Below are 13,741 nucleotides of genomic sequence, written 5' to 3'. Positions count from 1 at the left end.
GCCCGGGCCGCTTCCGGGTCGCCGCGGGGGCACAGGAGCCCTTCCGGGACGCAAGGCGCGTGCGCGGGGCGGGGCGCGTGCGCGGTGGGCGGGGCGCGTGCGCGGTGGGCGGGGCGGGGCCCTAAGCCGCTTTGTGGGGTCAGCGCCGCTTCCGGGGATCCGGATTCCGGTAGGGAACTCTGCAGAAGATCCCGGAGCAGCGAGCACCTGCAGAGTGTGTGTGAACCGCCTGTTCCGTCCTCGTGGCCTCAGGGCGGCCCCGACGGCGGGGACGGGGATGGAGGATCGTGGACAGAGGATGGAGACGGCGGGGAGGGCGGACGAGGGGGGCGGTGGGCAGGGCTGGCCACTCGCGGGCCGGATGAGCAGATGTCCTTCAGACTATTTGCTGAAGGTACACCGTGGACCGTGTCGGGGCTCCCTCGCTGTCACCCGTGCAGTTCAGAGGAGGCGACTTTCAGGCCCAGCTGCAGTAAGAGCGAGAATCCACGCGGAACACATTTGGTGCCCCGGTGACTACCCTCACAACGCTTTAGGTTTGAAAAAGTGAGATTGGCGATTGTGGCGGTTTTATGCCGTGTCGGTGTGGTTCTGGATTCCACTCGGCCAAGAGAGGAGCTTTGGGAGCTCGAGGAGGGAGCAGAGCAGCGGCCAGACCTCCCCCACCCCAGGTGTGGATGGGCTCCCCTCCCAACCGCCAGCCCGCTGACCAGCAGCTCCCAGAGGCAGCGGGTCCAGACTTCCCCACGGCCCCCTTGGCAGTCCCCCAGGCCACTGCTTCAGGAGGCTAGCAAGGGGCTGTCATCTTCCTCAGGCCATACGCCCCCCCCACCCCCCCGCCCCCGCTGCTGCTCTGGCTTCTCCACTGAGTAATGTGCATCGGATAACGAGACGGGCGAGTCTTTTTTTTCCGTAACATTCATGGTGGTTCTACTGACTGGCCCACTGATCTGTTGATCTGTTTATGCCTCTTAGAACCCCATTCTTACTTCAGAGAAAGTCAGCACCTTTAGTGCTTTGTGGCAAGGATATATGCACCTTTTAAAAAAGAAAAGTTTTTATCTTCACAACACATATCCAACGTACTCCTCTATAGAATGTCTACGTAATGTCCTGTATAATTTTCTAGCATAGTACACAACTTATCTGTCTCCTGTAACCAGAAACATGTCCCATGAGGGCAGGGTACTCTTGTCTCATGTGTTCCTGGATGCAGCCTCAGTACCTGGACGTGGCAGGAGGTATCTGTCGAGTTCAATAAAATCAAACAATTCGCACAAACCTCACAATGGTGCATATTTTGCGGTAGAGGTGTCACAAAAATTCAGTCTGACACTGTCTTTTCAAATGACCACGGTGATTTATAGAAACAACACAGTACTTGTAGACAGTTCCAAAGAGTAACGGATTTGCACAAATACTCATGAGGTTTCCTTCTCCTGTTCAAGTAGTTGCCCTCTCTGCGATCAAACCACACCCCACTCCCCCAAGCCGGTCAGGGGTCAGAGGGTGTGGTTCCCATGGAGACCAAAGGAAAACTCCACTTGGCCACCTAAAGGAAGCGTGGGTGATGAAAAGCATTGTCATCGACATTATGACGCTCAGACAACAGCGCCTGTCAGATGCAGGGTATTGTCTGTGTCACTGCTGTCTTTGCGACATCATTTTCCGGTTGTAGAGCAGTGTGTGTATTCACAGCTTGTACCAGGATTAGTTTCAAGTGACAAAAACCCAAAATATGAGGTGCTCAACGTAACAGAAGGCTCTCACCTCACCGGCTGGTGGGACGGCCTCGCCTTCAGGGAAGCGGGCCCCCTGCGCACGTCTTCTCTGAGATTCACGTGTAACTGGGCACCCTGTATTTTATTCACTCAATCTGGCAACTCTTTGCTCGGTCAGTCGGTCCTGGTATCCCCAGGGTTCTGAGTAGCAGGTGTGTGATATCAATACTTAGAGGCTTTGGCCCACTGGACAGGCCAGCAAGTTCAGAATAAACTAGTTTCTTTGGGAACTGAAGTTCTGAGGTACAAAAAGGATCTGCTTTTTGCAGTTCCTTTCCATGGAAGCTGTGTCTCGTGGCAGAGGCAATATTAACACATGCTTCCCCACCTGTGCCCTGCAGCACAGCCAGGCTGGCACCGCCCATGTGCCTGGAACTGAGGGGTCCTGGGACGTGGGACTTGCGGTACCGAACTGAGAAAGTGCCAGCTGGGACCCAGGGCACCAATAACAGCATCAATAGGGCCTGTCTCCTACTGAAGCATCAATTTAACCCAAAGATTCTGGGAGTTGGGTTTAGGTAACAATATTTGAAAAACACTGATATCAACAGATTATTCTGAATGCACAATCTGCATACATTTCGAAGATAACAGACAACCTCCAGGACATTGCCTGCTCTTCGGTCAGGCAGCACTGTTCTAAGGCTCCCAAGGAAACGGCGCTGCTCCTAAGGCACCCTGACGTGTCCCTCTCGGCACAGGTGCAGGGGCTGCCCTGCTGGGCTTCACCACCCGCCGCGGCGTCTGGCAAACGACCCAATCCCTGTGCTGTGCCTTGATCCACCTCCTGCTGCTGCTGTAAGCGAATCGAGTGCTCCATTGCCCGGCTGCCCTTGAGCTTTCAACTTGTGCTCACCGCACCCGATGCACCCTGGTGCTGTCACAGCGTAGCACGCAGGGAAGTTCTCAAATTAGTGCCAACTCACTTCCGTTTCAAACAGATGAGTGAGTAGGTTGTCAACTGCACCAAGGAAAAGTCTTATACTCAAACACCAAAAATATCGAGAAGCCCAGAGTAACGGCGACCCTCCACCCAGGATGCCCAGGAGAGGAAGGAGGAGAGTTCCGAGGGTGAGGGGGTGGCCTCGGCAGGAGACGCCACCCGCCTGGGAAGCCTGCGCGGGTGCAGGAGGGGGGCAGCGGTGAACCAGCCTTTAGATCGAAGTCTGAGCGGCCTCGCTGGAGGGTCGCTGCAAATACTGAATGTGACACAATGCCCAAGCTCCAAACGCAGTATTGAATACAAGCCGAGAGACAGAATACCAAACTATATTTACTGTTGACAGTAGTAAAGGACAACAAATAATGTACAAACGGGAATAAACACAACAGAGCCAGCAGACATCCCACCCGTGCCCGAAGAGCAAAATACAAAGGAAAAGCAGACATCTTCAGCGAGAGGCCAGCCAAACAAGAGATGACGGTGGTCGCGCTGCCCAGGTGACCCGAACAAGCAGTGCCGGGCCATCCGGCGGCAGTGGGTCCACACACAAGGGCAACAGGACAACTATCGGAGTTTAACCGGGACAGACCCCAAATGCTTCACAGAACTGAAATCACATGTAACACGTAAACTCCATACCAACTTGGGGAGCAGAGCACAGCCCATGGGGAGAACCTGGAGCCGTCTTTCACATCATAACCACATAACCTGGAGCCGTCGTAACCACACTCTGAAGCAGCTCTTTTACACAAAACCGTTAACTGCAAAACAGCAATACTCAATCTTCCTTTTTTATATACAGACCATCATTATTCATCAGAAGCAAATACTGGACGAAATCTGAGGCCCCGGCACTATTACCAGGTGAGACATGTGGGAATTACTTCTTCCCTGTTAAGGAAAGGGGAAAAGCCAATTTTCACTGCCCCCGAACAGCATGACTGGCCATGGGTGGGGATGGGTCCTAGGCCCCAGGCCCCACACAGGGCCACGTTACTGAAGAACTTCTTACCTTTTAAGAAACATTCCAGTATTTTCCCTTCAACTTTACTATATTCTGACAAAGCTTACACTTGTAATATTTAGCATTAAAAAAAACCTGTGCCAGCGAGAAACAGTAAGTGAAAGTTTATCTCCCATCCCGACTGTGTCCCCAAAACTCGCCCCAAAGAAACACCCCCAGAGCAGTGACGTGAGTTCTCTACACGACTGGAATGGGTAGGGGCCAATACCTGGGGTAAGAGCCCCACCTAGACGGAAAGTGGGCACTCGGGCCACAAGTTTGGGGGAAATGTCATAGGAGGGAGAAAAAACAAAAATGAAAGTAAAAACAAAAACAAAACCCCTCGCCATGCATTTTACCCAAACAGAGGTACCGGGGTGATGGGCTGGGGGAAGCCGTGGACATCCCCGCGGCCGCACTGAAGTACGTCAGAGAGCAAAGTCCTTCTGGGGAATGTCCTCGGTGTCTGAGCCTCCCTGGTGTGGGCATGGTCACACCTTCACTGTTCAATAGCGAACACGAGCGCAGTGACACGAGGGGACGGTGGCTCTAGAGGCTGCACCCCAGAGGCAGCTGGCCGCCCTGGACCCCCCCGTCTGCTGCTGGAACACGTCGATGGTGTCTTCGTCCTCCATCTCCAGCTGCAGGCACAGAGGGGGCGGTGAGTATCCTCATGTCACAGGAAGGGGTCCCACCCCGCTGGGCGCCAGGGTCTCGGAGCCGTCCCCGCCCATGCCAGGGACACCACCCTGAGGTGCCTGAGCCCCGAGCTGCCCTCGGTGGGCACCCGGGGACAGAGGCTGAGCTGTGAATTTCCAACAAGCCCGCTTATTCCCCAAGCTTCCCCTAACAAAGAAACGGTCAACATTAGGGGCTTGACCTGATAGAAACACTAAGTCCTGTTACAAATAAACAAGTGTCTATAAAGTTTTACTGAAGAGTACAAACTGGCTAACGTTGCAGACCCAGTGCCCAGGCTGCAAGTGGGTGGTGACCGCATGTGCCTGGCTCGCCCGGAGCTTGGAGACGGCGGCGGGGATGACCAGGCCCAGGCCTCATCCCCGTCTCTGGAGCACCTCTGCCGAGCACCCAGCCCTCCTGCTCCTTCTCCCAACACACAAGAGGCTGACAAAGGACGTTTTCCTCATTCGAAAACTGAACCTCAAAATTACAAAATCAAATGATCTAATAATTAAAGCCATTAAGAAAATGTAGGGACTTCCCTGGAGGTCCAGTGGTTAGGACTCCACGCTTCCACTGCAGGGGGCACAGGTTCGATCCCTGGTCGGGGAACTGAGACCCCACATGCCGCAGAGCACAGCCAAAAAAAAAAATTTTTTTTTAATAAATAAAGAAAAGAGAAGGTAAGGTGGGTATTCCCTGGTGGTCCAGTGGTTAGGACTCTGCAATTCCACTTCCGAGGGCCCAGGTTTGGGGAACTAGAATCCCGCAAGCCACTTGGTGTGGCCAAAAAAAAAAAAGAAAGAAAGAAAATGTAAGGTATTCTTTCTATGTGAGAAGCAATCGGTGACTCTCAAATGCAAGTATTTCAAATGGCAGTTATGAAATGCAGTTCGGAAGAAGCCCTCAACTATAGACAGGGTTGGCTTTCCTACCTGTGCTGGGGTGTCTGTTTCATTAATTGGTTGTCCATCAAACCTGAATCGAATCTGTCTCATTGACAAGCCCTGAAAAGAAAAAGCAATCATCATTAAACATTTTCAGCTAACACATTAATTCAAAAAGAATCACACATTTATGTGGAAACACCAGATTTCTGAATTTACAGATTTACGACACAGTTGACTACGAAGCCTCACCAGTGGGGCTGCAACCTAGTTCATGTGATGCACCCAGAACAACCTTTCAGACATTGCCGTTCTAGCACCTTCTAGCTCCTGGGGCTCCGCCCTCATCCATCCCTCTCGCTTCCCTCCAGGCGCTGAGCAGAATTTCGACACCGTTGGCACCATCACTTCCTCCCCTTTAAACAATTCTCAGAAATAGGTCGGGCGACCCTGAGGCATGTGACGAGCAGCCTGCCTGAAGCTGGGAAGCGGCCCTTCTGCCTCCCGAGGGAACAGCTGGACGTGGTCGGGGGCACAGCCAGTTCATCAGGACAGACAGGCCTAAAACACCCATCTCTGCTCCCTCCTGAAACCTACTGATGTGACATACAGAAACAAAAAAAGGCATAAACAAGGACAAAGAAAACAGGAGAGGGGCCAGGCCAGCAGACAAAGGGCGTCACCTCCGGGCTGGAAGCTACAGGGCTGTGGACCCTAGACCCCAAGGTCAGGATGCGGTGCACTCGGGGGCAGGAGGGCGGACAACAAGAGCCCCGAGAGGGGCAGGGGCCGGGCACACAGGTGTAAGAGGCAGCGATGCAGCTGATTTGGGATGACTGCTGGAAAGTCCATATCCGACTCCGAAAGCAGGGCCCCCAACCCCAAGGTCGGGCACTGTCCCTCCCACGGGCAGAAGGTCCCCGTTCTGGAGAGGTGGACTCAGAGCCCTGGGCTGGGGACACAGGCACAAACGGGGCAGTGACAGGTGGCCGGCGGAGGCAGGCGAGTGACGGCCAGTACACCCAGCGCCCCGCCAAGCTGCTCCTCCCGGCCGCCGCGCTCCCAGGGCACAGGCGGGAGCCTGGGGGCCACTCCGGGGAGACTTAAAGACTCACAGATTGCAACACTGGGACCCCCACAGAACACCCACCCGGGCAGGCCGCCGCATGACAACACGCGGGCCCTGTCCACACACCAGGTGTGCAGCTTTCCACCAGCTTTTTAGTGCTTTGTGCTTAAATACGAGCCGTCACCCAGGAAGAGAGGACAGTTAAGGAAAGACCAATGTGTGAGGAGTCAAAGCAGAGAAGAAGGAAAGGGACGGGGAGGGCACAGCGGGAGGAAGGATCAGAGGACGCCGGCACAGGCGCACACGCGGCACTCAAAGATGCGCACAGAGACACAGGCGCGCGCGTGCACTCACGCGTACACACGCGTACGCGTGCGCGTACACACGCGCGCACACACACACACTCAAATATGCGCAGACACAGGCGCGCGCACACGCACGCGTACGCACGCGCACACGTACACGAGCGTACACACACACTTGTACACACGCGCGCACACACACTCAAATATGCACAGACACAGGCGCGCGCACACGCACGCGTACACATGCGCGTACACGCACGCGTACACATGAGCGTACACACACACTCGTACACACGCGCGCGCACACACACACACACACATACGCACTCGTATACACGCGCACACGGATGCATACACACACCAGAAGCTCTTAGGGAGATAGAAAACAATAGAAAGTTCCCCCAGGGAAAAAGGAGCCTCAGAAAACGGGAAAGAACAAGAACTTTTAAAAATCAGAAATCATGACAGAAACAAGACCGTCCATAAAAAGTGGGAACACGGAGTTGAGAAAACCTCCCAGAACAGAGACCAATAGCAACAAAACCCAATGCACGATGGGAGGAAATGATCCAACTGAACACACCTGGAGCAGGTAACTGCAAGCTGGATGGGAATTCCAGTGGAGAGGGACACAAATTACCAAAGAACTAACAGAAGGTCTAGTTCCTGAACTAAAATGAGTTTCTAGACCGAAAAGGCCCAGAATGTGCCCAGAAGAGTAAATGGTAAAACTGCCTCAAAGCACGAAAACAAGGTTCCAAAAGCTATCAGAGATAAACCAAGCCGCAAACAGAGGAGAGAGAATCAGAATGCCATTGAACTTTCCACACCAGCGTTGGAAACTGGACGAAAATGATGCAATAGCTCCAAGAAAAGAAAATGAACTGCAACCTATGTGCACTCAAACATTCAAGCGTGAAGGTTTATAAAGCAAATCACTTTCCGACGTGCAGTATTTTTCATACCCTTTCTGAGCAAGATACTGGAAGATATGCTCCATCAAAACAGGGGAAGAAGATTAATCCAGAACATACACAGGAGGCGGCTCTGGGATGATGGCTGAGCAGCAGTCCAGGTGGGGCAGGGGGGAGGGGCCCTGGGAGGGACGAAGGGAAAGCAAAAGACCCAGGAACATGCGGGACAGTGCAGCACGGCGGGAAATTCAGGGCATAAATTAACAACGGGCCCCCAGAAAATGACACACACAACCACCACCAGACCAGGAGAAACAGGACTCAGACAAGAGCCAGAAATCTTCACAGGCTGCTGTGTGGCTCAGGGCTGGCGCTGCCCGAGTCAGGACAGAAGCAGGAGACTCCAGAGCGATGGTCTGGAGTCCAGGGAAGGAGCTGTGTGCAAGCGCGGGTGGTGGATGTACGGTTGGCGGGCCAGACCTGAAGTCCCACCTTTCACAGGCGAAAGTAATCTCCAAAATCAAAAAACGTGAAGAAATAGAAGCACAAGCATATTTACCAAAGAAAAGTGAAAAAAAAAGTTGGAGTTGAAAGTGATCTCCTCTGAGGAACAAGGTCTAAAAAGTGGGGAGAAAAAGAGTTAGGAATGGAGCTTTTGTAGGGTGTTTTTAATAATAACAACAGAAAGCCCAAGGCAAGGATTTATCAAAGCCAAGAACGGAAACTAACAAAGGTCCAGTATTTCCGAAGTATCCTGAGAAAAGCTGCCTCACCTGAAAGGACGGGCTTGGGGGGAGAGACCGGCAGGAGCATCAGAGAGCACAAGGGGACCGAGGGGCCCAAGGGCACAGTCACGCTCACACGTTAACACACGCGCCACACTCCGGGCGGTCAGTCTCTCTGGTCACCGTGGGAGGGCATACGAGCATCGGCTCCTTATTTTGAAATGTAGTAAACAAAGGGCAAGAACCAAACATCGTCTGGAAACCGAACTGTGCCGAGGGCAGTGGCTCCACAGACGCGAAGGTGAAGAGATGGAATCCCAGGCAAAGCCACCACTCCGATTCCAGCAGCGCCACGAAGACATCACCAGACATCCACCCCTGACCGGGGACAACCGGGTGGCTGAAGAGGGAGTGACCGGCCAGCCTGGAGGGGAGCACCTCTGGGGGAGGTGTGCACACACACAGACACCCAGGCACACGCGCGCACACTCCGGGACCCCTCCGCACACCTGGCGCTCGCAGTAGGCCTTCATCAGCTTGCTGAGCGGCGTGTGTCTCTTGATCTTGAACTGGACGACGGAGCCGTCCTGCCCGGCCACCTTCAGGTTGATGTGGTCATTCTCCGTCTTCACTCCCTCCTGCAAAGAGACATGAATCTCGGCCTCCAGCCCATCGCCCCACAAACACCACTTTAAAGGCAAGTGTTTGCGTGGCTGCTGGTCTTTCTTTAAGTCTTAAAACCAAGCTACTTCTTAAAATTCCCCAGCAATTCAGTCACTCGTGTGATTGTTTGATTTCTACACAGAACTTATTTTTAACTTCTACTTGCTGAGTCAGGAAATGCCCTGCCAATCTAGTGTCTCCACAGACTGTCAATTCAAGGGGGAAAATCTGCTCAATAGATCCAGAAAACAATGGAGAGAAAATCCATCTTTGTTCTAAGATCGCTCTCATGAGACTAGGAACCGCACGTGTGCACAGGTGATTTATACTTACGCACGCGGGTGAATGAGACCAAACGACAGACGTTTCCGGCCGGGAAAGCCGGGTGCGAGTGGCTTGGGGTCCAGATGGCCCGCAGCTTCCCTGCTCGCCACCCAGGGAGGGCCACCCTCAAGTCCGTTCCGTGCCACCAGTCCCACCTGGACGGGGTCACCACCATATTCTATCCTGACATGATCCCGTAGCGGGGGTCTCTGGCCCCTGGAAACTACTGGAAGTTGAAGCAAGAAACTCGTGCTCAGAGCAGAGGCTCAGCCTGAGAGTACCGTTGGGGAAGACAGGAGTTGTTTATTTTTTAACAAAATGATGAAGCTGGCCCCTAAGTCAATCTGCAGACGAGTTTGGATGGAGACCAAAGCGGGTTTGTACGCTGTCCAGCCACGTGCTCTCGTCCTCCTCCTGAGGCTCCGGCAGGTCCTGCCACCGCGGGCTCTCTGCTCCTTCCCTGCTGCTTCCCCTTCCTCCCCCGGGACCCACTCCCCGCCGCTTCCCCGCCGCCTCCCTGCCTCACGGAGGGGGAGAGGAAAGGAGGCCACTCAGCACTCTGGCCCCTGGAGACCCCAGTAGGGGAGCGCAGGCTGGCCCGAGAAGTGGCCCCAGGAGGCGAGACTCCAGCAAGGAGCCTCCTCTGATGGAGCTGGGGCCCCATGCTCACTCCCCAGAGACTGAGGATGCAGTTGCTTTTCCATTTTTTCAAATAAAGGTTTTATTTTGGAATAATCTTACATTTCCAGAAAAGTTGCAATACCGAGGCACAGTGCACTCCTACACCAGCCCCGCCCGTGTTAACATCTCACGTACGGCAGTGCCCAACACAACCAAGAAACCAACACTGGCACACCGCTGGCAACGGAACTGCAAGCTCTTTTGTATTTCACCAGGTTTTCCACTAATACCCTTTTTCTGTTCCAGGATCCAATCCGGGGTATCACCTTGCATTTACAGATAAGATTTCTTCTCCATTTATTCATCGTGTTAAAATGCACATAAAATTTACCACCTTAACCATTTTCAAACGTACAGTTCAGTAGTATAAAATACAACCATTGCCACCATCCACCTCTCAACTCTTTTCATCTTGTAAAACCGAAACTCTGTCCCCATTGAACACTAACTCCTCCCCCTCCAGCCCCTGGCCCCCACCGTTCTTCTGCCCCTATGAATCTGACTCCCCCAGGGACCTCCTGTAAGTGGAATCACACAGTATTTGTCCTTTTGTGACTGGCTTATGTCACTCAGCATAATAATGTCTTCAAGGTTCATCCCTGTTTTAGCATGTGTTTAGGAAATCCTAAAAGGATTTCCTTCCTTTTCAGGCCCGAATAATATGCTGTTGTATGCATAGACCAAGTTTTGCTTATCCATTCATCCATGGACCAACTGACACTTGGGTTCTTCCACAATTTCAGCTATTGTGAGTAACGCTGCTATGAACATGGGTGCAAAAATATCTCCTTTAGGCCCTGCTTTCAATCATTTTGGGTCTATACCCAGAAGTAGAGCTGCTGGATCATATGGTAATTCTACTTTTAACTTTTTGAGGAATTCCCATACTCTCTTCCACAGCAGCTGCACCATTCTACATTCCCACCACCAATTCCAACTTCTCCTCGCCAGCACTTGTTGTTTTCTCTTTTGTTTTTTGAAAGCAGCAATCCTAATGGGTGAGGTGATATCTCACTGTAGTTTTGATTTGCATTTCCCTGATAATCAGTGATACTGAGCATCTTTGCATGGGCTTCTTGCCCATTTGTATGTCTTCTTCGGAGAAATGTCTATTCAAGTTTTTTGCTCATTTCTGAATCAGGTTGCTTATTTCTTGTTATTGAGCTTTAGGAGTTCTCTATATATTCTGGATACTGATCCTTTATCAGATATACGATGTGGAAGGAAAATCAAAATGGAGTCAGTGTTGCTCAGAGAGCCTCTCAAACGGAGCCAGGAGGCCACTGAGGACGGACTTTATGCTCATCTCAGCCTGGATGGAATCTGACCCTGTGACCATGTCCTGTCCTGATGAAGGCATCCAGGACACCCGCCAGAAACTCAAGATACCTGTGGGACCCAGACCCTAAAACAACTCGTGACAGCCATCCCTTAAGGACAAATATTTCCTTTCTTGAGTCAGAACTCAGCCTCGTGGCTTTCGCCTTTATTATAAAGCCCCTGATTCTTTCTCTTCCTCGGAAAGCTCTTTCGGTTTTACCCAAATCTGTGTCTCCCAAATTGCAATTCTTAACACCCCAAATAAACTCTTTTCTTATCTGCAGCCTTCTGTGGTCCTTTTTTTGGTTGATGGTGATTTGAAAATATCTTCTCCCCTTCTGTGGGATGGCTTTTTACTCTGTTCACAGTGTCTTTTGATGTACAAAATTTTTTAATTTTCATGAGTCTAGTTTATTTTTTTCATGTTACCTGTGCCTTTGGTGTCATATCCAAGAAATCACCACCAAGTCCAATGTCATGGAGCTTTTGTCCTAAGTTTTCTCCTAAAAGTTTTATTGTTTTAGGTCTTACATTTAAGTCCTCGAACCATCTTGACTTAATTTTTGCATATGGCGTTAAGAAAGGTCCAACTTCATTCTTTTGCACGTGGATAGAGGATGCATTTGCTTTTTTAATGAAAAAATATGGGTGTGTTCAAAACAAAGAGACGCAGGGGCCAGAACACAAAACAAACAGAAAGAGGGTGGACCAGGCAGAGAAAGACACCAAGAACAAATGGCCTGTCCCAGACCCCCGGTGAATCCCTAATAAACAAAGGAACTTAGAAGAGAGGAGGGGAGGGGAGGGGAGGGGAGGGGAGGGGAGGGGAGGGGAGGGGAGGGGAGGGGAGGGGAGGGGAGGGGAGGGGAGCCTAAAAACCAGAACCACAGTTCACACTGTCACTCCCCCGCCTGGGCTCTCCAGGGAAGGCAAACTGTATTTCCCAACTGATCCACAAGGTTTTCTTTCTGCCAAGGTGGCCTGGGAGTGCACCTCCTACCCTCTCCTCTCCAGGCCCAGAGGAGAGAGTGGCTCCAGGTAGGGAGCAGTGCCCAGCAGGCACAGTGGGCACTGGTGGGGCATGAGGCACAACCATCCAGTTGCCTTGGAAGTAGTTAAAACAAGTTTATTCTACTGAATCGGGCCTTGGACGTTGACCACGTGGGAGAGTTAAGTTTAAACACACTGAAGGGATGGTACTGTGTGTATTTCGTTGCCTATAAACTACAGTAAGAGGAGGCCACCTAGAAATCATAAAGAAAGGGCATTTATATTTGGCCTCCCCAAGCGTGAAAAGCAAAGGCAGTTCCAACTGCACCTGGAGGGAGGAGGCTCCTGGAGGGTGACTTTTTCTCACAGGAGAGGGCAGCTTCCACCGGAGCCCCACCGTGTGATCCCGACCAGGGAGGGGCTCCGTGACCAGGGGCCCCAACCTCAGCTCAACCTCCAGCATCAGCGGGGTCAGCGGGAGCCTGCACGCAAAGCACTCAATGCGCAGCAGATGGTCCACTTCAAAAAGACCCCAAGAGTGCAGACGAAGAGCTCCAGAAACCTGTTTTTAAGACTAGTTAGCACAACCGCGGGCCTTCGCGAGGACCGCCGGCCAGGGCACCAGAGTGCGGAGCGCACACCGGGTGACAGCGACGGGAGGTGGGCGCACACCCTGGGGGCGGTAGTGCGTCCAGACAGGTCCGGCCTCTCAGAGCCCCTGCCCAGCCTGCGCCCTCTCGGCGCTCCGCAGCGAGGGATGAGGAGGGGGCCCCGCGCACGCGGGACAGTAGGGCCCAGGCCGGCCCGGACCGTGGGTCCCCGCGTAAGGGGCGTCGTGGGGGAGGGTCCCGGCGAGGGAAGAGGTCCTGGGGAGAGGCGGTCCCAGAGAGGGACTGGGGACGGGGGCGCGATGTCAGCGGAGGGAAAGGGTCGCAGCCAGGAGGGCCCGGGTTAGAATCGCCCGCTCTCCCGGACTCGGCCCACCGGAGGGGTGGAGCTCGGCGCGCGGAGGAGGAGTCTGGGCGGAGGGAGCCGGGGGGCGGGGCCCGGGCAGGGGCGGAGCTCGAGGGCGGGGCGGGGCCTGGGCGGAGGGCGGGACGTGCGGGGGAGGGGAGCCCAGGGGAGCCCAGGGGAGCCCAGGGGAGCCGGGCGGTGCGGGGAGGGGGAGGCGGGGGTTGGAGAGGGGAGGGGGGAGGAAGGCGGGGAGGCCTGGCGGCGCCGCGGGGCCTGGGGCCTGGAGGCCGGCGGCGGAGGGCGGCGGGGCCCGGGGCACGGGGGCGACGCGGGCGGGGGGGCCGAGTCCGGGGCCCGGCCCGCGCCTGCCGGCCCTTACCTTGGGCTTCTCCTCAGACATGGCTGCGCGCGGCGGGCGGCGGGGCAGCAGGCAGCGCCGAGCGGGCGACTCACGCTCTCGGCCCGCCGCTCTCCCGCCGCAGCTGCTCGCGGGGCCGCGCT

At 53.9% G+C, this 13,741-nt stretch overlaps 1 protein-coding gene across 1 annotated transcript; it reads right to left on the bottom strand.

Moving 5' to 3' along the window:
* Positions 1-3,034: 3,034 nt before the first annotated feature.
* Positions 3,035-13,741, bottom strand: SUMO3 (small ubiquitin like modifier 3). Its single transcript, XM_061192816.1, has 4 exons — positions 13,620-13,741; positions 8,818-8,946; positions 5,344-5,415; positions 3,035-4,368 (listed from the first exon to the last, which is right to left on the bottom strand). Exons 1-4 carry the CDS (start codon positions 13,638-13,640, stop codon positions 4,234-4,236), a joined length of 357 nt encoding a protein of 118 aa, XP_061048799.1. The 5' UTR covers positions 13,641-13,741; the 3' UTR covers positions 3,035-4,233.

Source organism: Eubalaena glacialis, chromosome 6 (genome assembly GCF_028564815.1).
Source record: "Eubalaena glacialis isolate mEubGla1 chromosome 6, mEubGla1.1.hap2.+ XY, whole genome shotgun sequence".
In the NCBI taxonomy this organism is placed as follows: domain Eukaryota; kingdom Metazoa; phylum Chordata; class Mammalia; order Artiodactyla; family Balaenidae; genus Eubalaena; species Eubalaena glacialis.
Note: the sequence above shows the minus strand (reverse complement) of the source record. Positions and strands in the feature narration are given on the sequence as shown.

Bases quoted from the DNA above. Each gene is read 5' to 3' on its own strand.
- SUMO3 (XM_061192816.1), bottom strand. From the start codon at position 13,640: ATGTCTGAGGAGAAGCCCAAG. The intron at 5,416-8,817 runs GTGTGCGGAGGG...TTTTCTTTTCAG, and splicing joins AGGCCTACTGCGAGCGCCAG to GGCTTGTCAATGAGACAGAT. The intron at 4,369-5,343 runs GTAGGAAAGCCA...CTGTGCCTGCAG, and splicing joins AAACAGACACCCCAGCACAG to CTGGAGATGGAGGACGAAGA.